At 48.0% G+C, this 12788-nt stretch overlaps 1 protein-coding gene across 1 annotated transcript in view; it reads right to left on the bottom strand.

Moving 5' to 3' along the window:
* The window catches only part of LOC147626119 (putative serine protease EDA2), a 186370-nt gene that overhangs the window by 28249 nt on the left and 145333 nt on the right, over positions 1-12788 (bottom strand). The window contains exon 11 of the mRNA XM_086817696.1: positions 4610-4684. Coding sequence (XP_086673822.1) covers positions 4610-4684 — 75 coding nt within the window. The remainder of the gene's footprint in view (positions 1-4609; positions 4685-12788) is intronic.

The following is a 12788-nucleotide window of genomic DNA, read 5'->3' as shown; positions in this document are numbered from 1 at the left end:
TACATAGCCTCTTGAGTATCATATAACTCTGTCTGCTCTATGCCTGTACGTGCATTAAAGTCTCCCAATAGTAATGTCTCCCATGCTGGCAAACCTCATGATATCATCATATAGTGGTATATAGGGCGACTCCCCTGATGGTGCAAACCTGGAGTGGGCTAGGGGAAAGTAGCATACCACCACATATAGCTCGCGGAGCCCCTCTCTGCATATTCGGACCCACATGTACCTTGCATCTGCATCTCTATGTACCACATGTATTTTGTCATGAAGCTCCTCCCTGTAAAGTACTGCCACTCCTCTAGATCCTCTGGTACCTCCCACTGTGCGTGGCTGAGGGCGGAAAACTGATTCCCATCTATAACCCTAGATGTCAGGAAGCCTCTTGTTCGTGCACTGATGGGTCTCCGTATACATAGCAATATCACTGTGTTTGAAAGTATCCTCAAAGTATCCTGCATCTGCAGCCCTGACTGTGTGCCCAAGGAGAGGATCAGCCAGTCGCCTGTGTGCCTCTGTGTCTCTTGCCGCACCCTTCACAAGAGCGTGAGGAGAATTCAATGTGGAGAGAGAGCAATGAAATGAAATGAAATGTTATATTAACGTCTTCAAAAGGCCATAATGACCTATGAGACCAAAAAGTTACATCATGGTGGATCTGATACAATGTCTGGATAAAAAGCTAGAAAATGAAAAATAAAGATGATACTACTGGCACCTAGAAAATGAAACTGGACCTGGAAGGTAAACAGAAACCCTAATAGGGTGTGAATATAGTGAGGGGGGGGGGGGGGTACGCTATGGAGGTGAGTGTAGGGGATACAATATCATGTGGGACGGGGGCGTACACTATGGAGGTGCCTCCATCTCATAATATGTGCCGCATCGGACGCTGGCGGATCTCCTCAATATCCTCTGTGGTCAGCACCCTGACTGGGTGTCCCGCATGTCTCGCAAGAATAATCCGAATCCGCCGCTGCAACCTCCGTTTATGCTGGGATGCCCTCCTCCGTAGTCGTGGGCGTCTGGACCATGTTGGGGTAAAGGCATAATGCCCACCCTTATAGTGTGTACAAGCCCATAAGTTATAGTACATAGTACACTTAGTACTTTTAATGTACTAAGTGCACTAGTGCAATATACATGTGTGATAGGGGAGTCACACACTCATTCCCATGAGTTAACTTATCCCCACAACTCTCTCTCTCTCCCTTGCTTCTCTGTGTATGTCTCCCACACATGAATCTCTAACCCTAATTTATCTCTCCCATTCAACTGGGGTACTAGTAGTGCATGTGGAGGAGCCACATCTGTATCATATTCTACTTTAGATGTACCTGCAGCACCTGGTTGCACTGGTAGTTGTGAAACAGGATGACTTTCACTACCACTAACCACATTCCAAAGGCCTTTAGCAACCAGTACATGCCTCATCATATAGGACCACAATGGGTATTTAGTCCCATCAAGTTTGTCCATAGCAGACAACATATTGAATACATCACTACTGCCAGCCATGACTGTCTACCAAATGCAAAATCTTTGAACACACTACAAGTACTCAATATTCACTGAATGCAACCCTGGATGGCTTCCAACAACTGACTAAATCACCTGCAAAGTGTATGAAAAATAACACAAAGTAGAGAATAGAGTGTTATTGGGTGAAACTATGATGGTTGATGTTGTTGAAGACACTGTAGATGCTGCTACACACCAAATATTTTCCACTGCACAGCCAAACACCTAAAATTGAGCAGAACCAATCCAAAATGACACCTCTCTAGAACATCTGTAAAACCTTGCGGTGCCCAAAACGTGCCCGAAACGCGCTCGAATCATGCTGCGGACCCCGAAAAGTTATATACAACACACTATAATATATACCTTCTTCTCCTAAGAGGGTATCTCAATCGGAGACAGAAAAATAGGAGGAACATCCTGCAACAAACCATGCTGGGCAATACCTCTACAAATGAAAAAAACAGAATCTGTACCACTGCCCTCATAAAAAAGTTGCGGACCGGACTGGGAGAGCCAAGCAACTACCCCCAAGTCACATGCATGGCTCGGCCACTCAATTTGCCCATGAGTTGGGCTACAGGACCCTAAATCTGTTGTGCAATGCTGTACCCCCATAGACAATGTTGTACGGACTCAGAATCTGCCGCACATCTAGGACAAGAAGGTGCTACACCAAAAACTGATCTCCACTGATTGGTGGGGAGACCACCATGTAAGAATAACCAAAAGAAATGGGAGATCTGGCTCCTTCTGTATGAGCACCAAAGTCTATGCCAATATCTGCACTGTATCACTGGAGAAATATCATAGCTCTCCCAATGAGGCCTGAGAGTAGGGATCCTATGCATCTGTCGAGTGAGGAGAATCCTAGCATTCCAGCAGTGAAACTGAAAAAAGGAAGGCTTTTCAAAGGATCGAAGACATCAATCCACTCCCACTCTCTTGGATCCCACTGAAGATATCTGATAGGACTGCCACCATATAGCCACAAACACCAAGAGCCATGAGTCACTATCTGAGGAGAAGGGTAAATGAACCAGTGCTTCCCCGAGTGACCAACAATTCTCACTGGACTACGCCTAGTGTTTGGTATGATCTCCTCCATACTACATCTCCTTAATCTCCCACCAAGCATGATAGAATACATGAGGAAATCTGTATCCTCCTGGCTTGGCAGAGCAATGATCTGCAAAGGTATGCCTATCCTCGAAAAAACTCCCAACCAACTCGGATGATAGTCCTCGTGAAAGGTCCCAGAAAGCCACTCATGCGGAATAGCTGCATCAATCTGATCAATACGAATGCGAGAGCCCCTTAGATGCTGAGTGGATGCAACTCTACGATCCTATGGAAGACTCTTAAAGGTCTTCCAAGAACTGTGTATGCGCATCTCTCCCATCCTGACCATTGCATATAACGAGATGCACCAAGTGGCCGACCAGCCTCATCCCTAATGAACTCGTTCCACATAATAGGTTGTCGGTCAGCCTCGTCCAAAGACCTAGGAAGCCTTTGTCGCAAAAAATATCTCATGCTTCTCCATGCTCTGACAATGGCTGCAATAAGAGGGGAAGATGGTGCCCTAATATCAGCCTCTGTGAACAAAAAACGTGTGTTGGGCATCCAGTCTCTCCCGACCCTGGTGTACCTCTGGAAATCTGAGACAAGAAAAAATCCTTCCGAGGCTCAGTGCCTGGTAGGAAACCTCTGACCACAAGTTTGCAAAGCAACGCCCTGCATTGAACATCTGGATGCCCTGGGGGTTCTGTTGTTGTTGTGTGGGGGTGTTGTTTTGGGGGGGGGGGGGGGGGGGGGGGGGGGGGGGGAGGTGGTGCGGGGTGGGGTGGGGTGTGTTGGTTGTTCTTGATAGTGTGAGCCCCCTTCCAAACTAATGGGCTGTCGGTGGGGCTGCAAAATTTGTCTTCTTTGGAGAAATGGTCATAACGCCTCTACAAGGGAACTGGTGCCTCTGGCTCCGCACTTGAGGAGCCAGATCCCTGGTGACATGCAAGCCTTCACCTGGGGTGACGGCCAGGCCCTGCTCGGTGGAGCCCTTCTGTTGATGACCCCACTAAGAAGGAAGCGAGTCTTTGCCTTCCTCCCGAGGTTTCCAATAGGAAGGGCCAAAAAGGGAAGGCAGAGGGCAGGGATGTTCTCCCACAGGGCCCCCACATTAGGAGTGTCCCTCTAGAGTATTGTGATGCATCCTACCACTTAGTAAACCCTGTGGAAAAGATAGTGCAATGTGCTCAATCCAACAACATACGAAGCACTTGCCAAGAAGTTCAAAAAACTCCACCCTCTTGACAAAATAAGATCCATCCAAGCAGGGAATCCAAAGATTCCAAGAGATATTCTCTAGTGAAGGAATGACAAGACAAATGGATGGGAGGCCTACAGCCCGAGCCACTGTAATTATGGTGAACAACACCTGGCCAAGGTGCCACTCTATCACTTGGAGAAGATCATGGCACTCCTGTGAGGGGGCCCAAGTCAATGGGAAGCCAACCAAGAAGGCCAACAGGTCATGAGGGGTCTCAGTAACCTGTCCAAGATACCGCTCTTATCAATTAGAAAAGCTTGTCGTACTGCTTTGAGGGGGGCAAAGTCAATGGGAAGCCAACCACTGAGGCCAACAGCTCACAATTGAAGCATGGAACTTTTGTTTCGTCAAGGGGGTGGAGGGGGCGGGGGGATAGGGTGCTCATGCTAGAGTGCAGCTCCAACTCATTTTTTTGAGAACATCAAGCTGAAGAATTCTTCAATTCACAACCAATGGAGATTGTTTGCATGTTAACCTTGTAAGGCTAGACTGACCATCACAGCTTTGGGCTTTTCCAACATATGGTTATTGCAAAATGCTAAATCCAAATCCCTAGTAAAGCTGAATTGAAGAATGGCTTTCCTCTGACAATCCAAATAAAGAGGTGTTTCCCTTCACATGAAGTTTCTCGTCATTAAAAGACTCAATCAAAAAAGCCTCTCTATCTAAAAACTTTCACAAAGTCCTTTATTTGGCTATGACTGATAACCACAAATGCCATAAAACTTCACAAAAATGTACGATGTAGAAGAAGAAAATTACCACCAAGTGAGGATGTCTGCTTGGAAGCATGTCTCCAAGGATCTTGAGACCCATTTGTGAAAAATATCTTAGAACCTGGTACACAAAAATATACCGATGGAAACTTCATGCTACTCCTAAATTTATCAATAAACAAATGCGATCTTGACTTCATAACAGGTCACCCCACAGCTTCAAATCATCAACTCATGCATACCATAAAGGACTATGACATCCTCACTCATGCCATCAACGCTCAAGGGGTAGGTGCAGGTTCATGCATAAAGATATATCATTTAGTAGACAAATCTTCATAGATAAACCATCAAACTGAGTTTCTAGAACTTCTCTGAAGATGAAGGGTAATCTCATCCACCATGAAGGAAAAGATCATAGACACACACTAGCTAATTGGGCGAATTGCAACACTTTGATGGAAAGAATTAATAAAAACCACTTGGCTGAAACTTGGGCAAAGACTTCAAAAGGAATTCACATGTCTATCTTGGGAAACCAAGAGTTGCCAGGCCACCCATGATGTATCCAATTCTACACCACAAAGAAGGATAAACAGCTGGCCAAATGTGCCCTGCATGCCCCCATCTAGGGCCAATAACACACATGACATGCAGAAGCCCACATGGGCCTGTCAAGTCGTCGCTGGCATGCTTATGCAGGTCCCCACTCTGCCAAGCCAACCCTACATATGGGATTACTTGATATCCCTTTGCCCACCTTGGAATCCCCATTACCCCTGCCAGATTCGTGCCTCCAACACCCTCCTCCAATCAAGCACGGAGGGAAATGGCCTCGGATCATAAATCGGGACTCTGATACCATCTTGAGAAACAAAAAGTTGATAGCCTAATGTGTCCAATAACACACCATGAAGGAGGAAGGACGACTGGCCAAATGTTCCCTGCGCACCCCCATCTAGGGTCGCTAGCACCCATGAGGCGCACAAGCCCTGTTAGGATTCTCAGAGTCATATATGTGCGTGTCGATCTCTTGTGTCCACCCTGTGTGTCCACCAATGTGTAAGTGTATAGGTGTGAACACCCCTTATATGTGTAAGTGTGCTTATATGTGTGTGAACCTACTCTTATGAGTAGAAAAGATAAGTGTGTGTGACCTAAGCAATGATGTCACCGCCCTACGTGCAATCTATCTCTCTATCATTTGAGTTTGTTATGATGTACCTAGACAGAGGACCCTGACATATTTCTTCGGCACCAGCACTAGCAACCCAGCCCCCACACCTCCTGATACCTCCTCCATTGGGCCATTAGGGCACCGACGACCACGCTCCCAGGGAGTCACCCACTGATAAAGCACTGATCTTATGTCGTGCTTGTCGGCCACGCCCACCAAGATCCCGACCACGGCATCCTCACCATCGCCAAATCAGAGCCATTATTGCTTGGCATCGGAGGAGCCTACCTTGCTTCTACGACCTCTCCATTCTAGACAGCCCCATGGCGGAGATACTTGATCCAGAAGAGGGCAACACTTCAACTGATCAGCATACATGGATCTACTTGATATACATTTTTCAGTATTTTCCAGTATTTTCTACTCAGTATCATCTCGGAGTCTTAGAGTTCTGTTCTTATAACTGTAGGACCATCAGTTTATCGTACTTTTTAGTCTCATTTAGTTGTTCTCTTTGATGAGACACCAACTTTAGATGTACTCTCAGTTTTGGTCTCATAGGCCACTATGGCCCCCATTATGGTACTGGCTGCATTGCATTCTTGTATACCCTACGCATATAGGTTGCATACTGAGCCTCTAGCAGTAGTGCTCCATTCATCACACCCCCCCACTAGCTCAGTACTTTCATAGTTTATTTCATGTTCATTTTGTCCTTTTTTTTTTCTAGACATCCAGAAGACATTGACAATTGTACATTGATTTGTCTCATAGGTCGAGTTCGGCCTCTAGTAGACGTTAATACAGCTTTCTTTCTTTCTTTCTTTCTCTACAACTCGCTTCTCTTTCTCCCCAACCATCATGGAGTTCAATCCACCTTAGCTATGACTGTCAAACCCTAACCCTAGTGGGCGTTTGAATGGTATCAGGATGGCTGTGTTTTTAGGGTTTCGTTTTTAATTTTAATGTTCTGCTATCGACTGTGCACTGTCACCTGAAGCCTCGCTGGTGTCATCAACAAAAAGCGTATAGCCACCAACGCACATGTGGTCGCTCCATTTGCTAGCAACGCCTATCACACTTGATTCCAGCTTGGCCCCGTTCTCACCTGTCGCCTGGGCGTCTGCGCGTCAACATCACTGCCCTGTGAACTCTACCCACTTCAGCTCTTTGTGCGTTTCAGCCTCCTAGTCACCCACCTGTAGCACCCAGCTGCCGCCACCTTCTGCACTTCTTCGAACCACTCCAGATTTGATGCTACAGACCCACAGCCACGTGGTCCTTTTTTACCCTCGACGCTGCCGTCCACATCGAATGCACCTATTGTACCTACAGACTCACGTCAGCATCAAAATTAGTTTTTTTTCAGAAATTGGACACATTACTCTAATTAAAGCTCTTTTCTTTTTTCTTTTTTTCTGGGAAAAAGATCATTCAATTAGTTAAAGAAAAACAGCCACAAAGGGCTATGTACAAACACGAAGGGCTAAATACAAACTCGCCTCATATAAGGGTAGGAAACAAGTGATCATAAGTGGAAGAGAAGCTTCTCCTTTGGCTGGCTGCTCTGTGAGGAGAAGCCTATCTCAAACAAGGGGGAGGGGGGGGGGGGAACAACCTCACAGATGGTCTGTAATGCCAAATGGGGTCACCCACCGCCTCTATCTGTGAGGAAAGGGCCAGGCCTCCAAAGTCCTAGAAAGGCTTCTCGCCGCTTCCACATACGGTCAAAACCTCCCTATAACTTCCCCCACTGACCGCGGAGAGTTTGAATGATATCAAGCCGTATGCTCCTAATGGTACGATGCTACTGCAAATCTCCCGTCTCTGGCATGAGCCTAGCCGCTAGTCACCTGAGGGAGGGGCTGTGACTGGTACTGCTCCAATGCGATGGTGAGAGACTTGAAGGGCTAGTCCTCCCCCATACTCCTCATAAGCCCTGATCGCTCCAGCCTCTATGGCCCAAGCTACAGTGCCCCAAGTGATGATGCGGGTTGATGCCCTTTCCATAGTGAAGATGAGAAGAGTCCACTGCCAAATCTGCTGAGCCTTCGGGCAATCCCAAAGGCAATGTCGCTGAGACTCTTGATGGCGGCCGCACAGAGGACAAGCTGCTGACCGACCTCCAACTGCCAACCAAGAGCCACACTCCTAGGTGCCAACAACCAAAGAAATAGAGTGATCTTTCTAGACCGAAAGCTGTCCCAAAGCCTCTTCCAGAAATTTGAAAGGAGCGTTGTGATAGGCGCTGTGACTGCCAATGTGTTGTTGCTGCTGGTGTGCTTGTGATGAACCTAGCTCAAGATTAACACCAAATATTTTTGTAGCATCTGGCATGGCTTGACCAATTCTTGAGGTTTTTAGATCTCAGGCATCTGGATCCTCCGGTGTAGCCGCATTGTATATGCAAAGAAGGGGGCATCCAAAGTCTCCTCCCGATCCGCACGATCATGCCAAGTCCACTCTCCCGGGTCTCGCTGCAGCCACGTGAGAGGTCGGCACTCCCGAATCCATAGTCTCTCCCTGGCCACCTTGGCCAAAGCTCGATCTATGTGCCATTCACGTGCCCGAAAACCGGTCACCCTCACCCTTTGCAAGGTGCAGCCTCTGAAATCCACCAAGGGAAGAGGTGCTGAAGTGATGTGAACCTGCGCTGCTGCCCTCGCCTGTCCTCTGTTGCCTCCGCCTACTTCTTTGCTGCTCCCGCCTGCCTCTGCTGCCTTCGCTTGCCCTTCTGCAACCCCCCTTCGCCTGCCCAACTTCTGCCCTTCGCTAGCCTCAGAGTCCCCGCTTGCCCTTCAGCTGCCCCCGCTAGCCCCTCTGCTGCCCCCTGCCTGCCTTCGCCTACCCCTTTTGCTGCCCCCGCCAACCCCCCTTTTGCTGCCCCGCCTGCCCCTCAGCTGCTTCGTCAGCCCCTCTGCTGCCCCCCGCCTGCCTTCGCCTGCCCCTTTTGCTGCCCCGCCTCCCCCTTTGCTGCCCGCCCCCTGCCTTCTTCAATCCCTGCTTACCCCTCTGCTGCCCCCGCCTGCCCCTTTGCCCTTGCTTCCCCAGCTGCTTCCCGCCTTTGCCCCCCTTCCTCTGCTCCCGTTTTCCCAACAGCTATTTTATCTAGATTCAAGTCGGCCGCCCACTTTTCTTGATTGGTCTTATGGCTTTTCTGCCGCAGCCAATCTCCCATCACCCCCACTGGCCGGGAGAATCATTAATTTTTCACAAGACGAGCTCACCTCTCTTCAGCACGACATTGACCTTGAGGTCCAAACTACCCTTGTTGCGAGAGTTTATGGTTCCCACCCCTCTCATTCGCAGGCCCGTGAATGGCTTCTAGCAGCTCTCCCTTCGGAGCTGATTGTACACTTTCAGGATACTCGTTTACTTGGTCGAGGTTTCTTCCTGGTGGACTTTCATTCTTCAGAAGCTACTTCTCTGGATTTGGCTAGCAACCCCTTTCCTCTTGGTTGTAGGAAGATTTTCTTCTTTCATTACCAGGTGGGCTTTGATCGAGTGGTGGAGGATCAACGCCTTACCCCGGTCTCACTACGGTTCCCTGCTCTTCCTCGGTCCTATTGGAAGCTTTTAGCTTCTATAGGGGCATCCTTTGGCCAGGTTCTAGAGGTACCAATCCTCCCGAGCTCTCCTGCCTCAGTTTCCGCGGCCGTTACCGCCACTCTTGATGGTGTGCCCCGGGTCCTTGTGCTTGTTCTTGATCCATCGATTACTGATGATCATGTTATGCTTCAGAGACCTGACGGATCTCATTTCCGCCAAAGGATGGAGATTGCAGGCAGACCTTACCAGTGTCGGATTTGTCGTCGAGACAGGGTCACATTGCTAGAGACTGTCCCAGATCGAGGGGCCATGCTACGAGGCGGCGTGGTCCTGCCCATCGGAGGCCTTCTACAGATGCTGAGACTCCAACTGCTCCTTTGCCACAGCAGACCACATAGCGTTGGGTTGTGGTTAGGGATGGCAGGCACCCTCGGACCTCCGTGCCCTTCACCCACACCCCCTATGGAGCACCCTAACCCCTATGCAGCTCTTGCCTCACAGGATGTTGATCCTTTTTTGGAGGATGAGGCCTTGCAGGCACATGATCTGGATCCCTCACAGGAGGATGCTACATTACACTTACACGATGATTGCACCCTTGAGGATGATGTTGCACATTCGCATTGTCATGGTACCTCTCCAGTTCTGAGGACTAACCCAGGCTTTTTCCCGAAGTGGGAGAGAGGTAAGGTTTAGATCGTCTGATTTTCCCTCCCTTACCTATGCGAGACGTACTTCCACCTCTAAAGGGGGTCCTTCGTCGACCACGAGATCTGGTCGTTCCTACTCTGAGTCTTTATGAGGATTGTCTCTTGGAACATTCAGGATCTTGCAAGAGATGTGGGACACACGTTCTATGCCTTCTTCTCTCACTGAGGGGCTTATTTATCTTATTCCTAAGAGCGGGGATAAGACATTGATTGGCCAGTGGAGACCTATCACCTTACTTGGGATTATTGCCTATAAGATTTTTGCTAAGGCAGTGAGCATCAGGTTGCAGCCAATTTTGCAGGATGTTATTCATGATACCCAAATTGATAACATTTTCTCGTTTTGGGAGGCCGTCGAATGGGCTAAAGCAAGCAATCAGCCCTTAGCCATTCTGCTCTTGGATTTTGAGAAGGCCTATGATAGAGTGGATTGGGACTTCTTTGTGGGTACTCTTAGTCATATGGGCTTCTCTCAGAGATGGATCAAGGGAGTTCCATGCATGTATCGTGATGCCCACAGTAGAGTTCTTGCTTGCGGTGATAGAGGAGAGCGGTTTCAGATTTCTCGCTCAGTACGACAGGGCTGTCCATTAGCCCCTTTATTATATATCATAGTTGCAGAGACCATGAGCATCTTTCTCCACTCCACTGCTGGTATTTCAGGATTGAGGTTGCCTCTTCGTAGTCATGAGGAGTTGGTTGACTCTGAGTTAGCTGATGACACAGCCCTGTTTTTGGAGGCTTCACATATATGCTTATGTTCCTACGGGTAGCACTAGAGGAGTTCTGTTTGGCAGCAAGGGCACTCATTAATTGGCACAAATTTGTTGGTTTTTGGGTTAGTGATTCATCGAGAGTTGATTGGGGTGCAGAGCTTGGTTTTAGTTGGATCAGCAGAGGATGCACTGCTAGATATTTGGGATGCCAAGTTGGGATTGATATTTCTCCTGCATAGCAGTTTGCTCCGGTACTTATGACTATCCAGAAGAAGCTCCTCCATTGGAGCTCCAGGAGATTAGATTTAGCCTCTAGAGCTTTGGTGGCTAATCAGGTTTTGCTTGCTTCAGCTTGGTTTATTGCCTCTTGTTGGTGCTTCTCTCGTGCGTGCATTGGCCAATTGCGGAGATTGATCCGAAATTTTCTCTGGTCGGGCTTGGATGGCACCTCAGACACTCGTGCCAAGGTAGCTTGGCTCACAGTTATTTAGCCCAAAAGAGAGGGGGGCGTGAGTATTATCGATTCGGATGTTCAGTGTAGGGCGTTGCTTTGCAAACTTGTGGTCAAAGGTTTCCTACCAGGCATTGAGCCTTGGAAGGATTTTTTCTTGTCTCAGATTTCCAGATGTACACCTAGGGTCAGGAGAGATTGGATGCCCAACACATATTTTTTGTTCACAGAGGCTGATATTAGGGTACCATCTTCACCTCTTAATGCAGCCATTGTCAGAGCATGGAGAAGCATGAGATATTTTTTGCGACAAAGGCTTCCTAGGTCTTTGGACGAGGCTGACCGACAACCTATTATGAGTTCATTAGGGATGAGGCTGGTCGGCCACTTGGTGCATCTCGTTATATGCAATGGTCAGGATGGGAGAGATGCGCATACATAGTTCTTGCTTGGAAGACCTTTAAGAGTCTTCCAGAGGATCGGAGAGTTGCATCCACTCAGTATCTGGGGGCTCTCGCATTCGTATTGATCAGATTGATGCAGCTATTCCGCATGAGTGGCTTTCTGGGACCTTTCACGGAGACTATCATCCGAGTTGGCTGGGAGTTTTTTCGAGGATAGGCATACCTCTGCAGGTCATTGCTCTCCCAGGAGGCCAGGACGATACAGATTTCCTCATTTATTCTATCATGCCTGGTGGGAGATTGAGGAGATGTAGTATGGAGGAGATCATACTAAATACTAGGCTTAGTCCAATGAGGATTGTTGGTCGCTCAGGGAAGCACTGGTTCATTGACTCTTCTCCTCAGATAGTGACTCATGGCTCTTGGTGTTTGTGGCTACATGGTGGCAGTCCTATCAAATATCTTCAGTGGGATCCACGAGAGTGGGAGTGGATTGATGCCTTCGATCCTTTGAAAAGCCTTCCTATTTTTAGTTTAACAGTTCGGAATGCCAGGCTTCTCCTCACTCGACAGATGCATAGGATCCCTACTCTCAGGCCTCATTGGGAGAGCTATGATATTTCTCCAGTGTGAGGTATTGCCCAGAATGGTTTATTGCAGGATGTTCCTCACTCTGATTATACACCCCGTAGACAAAGGATTGACACCAGTTGGGAGATTATTGCCAGTATTACAGCATGGCAGATCTAGAGAGCTAGATGCACGGAGGCTATTGAGGGTATCCGGATTTTTGGGTCTCAGTGCATTAGTACTATATGGGGTGATATGGCTATTGAGGGTATCCAGATTTTTGGGTCTCAGTGCATTAGTACTATATGGGGTGATATCATCCACACTCTTATGGCTACTTGGGCTCGGATTCAGGGGCCCTCTCGTTCTGCGCAGGCGAAGCGTGTGATATTTATTCGGGAATGGGACCATGGCATCTTCTTTTCCTCTAGTACCATAGGTCTTACATGGCATCATGATGCTCCTGAGTGGTTGAAATCACCTTACATATTGGGGTGATTGTTGTATGTATTTCTCATACTTAATAGAAGTCTCTTTCTGAAAAAAATAAAATAAAATCCTCCAAGAGAAGATCTAATCTCTCAAGTCTGCTTTGCGATCCAATAGAAAAAGTGACAATACCACTATCCTCATTTGCTCCGTGGACCA

The sequence above is a fragment of the Cibotium barometz genome, chromosome 23, assembly GCF_041138505.1.
Source record: "Cibotium barometz isolate CiBa-2024 chromosome 23, ASM4113850v1, whole genome shotgun sequence".
NCBI lineage: Eukaryota > Viridiplantae > Streptophyta > Polypodiopsida > Cyatheales > Cibotiaceae > Cibotium > Cibotium barometz.
Note: the sequence above shows the minus strand (reverse complement) of the source record. Positions and strands in the feature narration are given on the sequence as shown.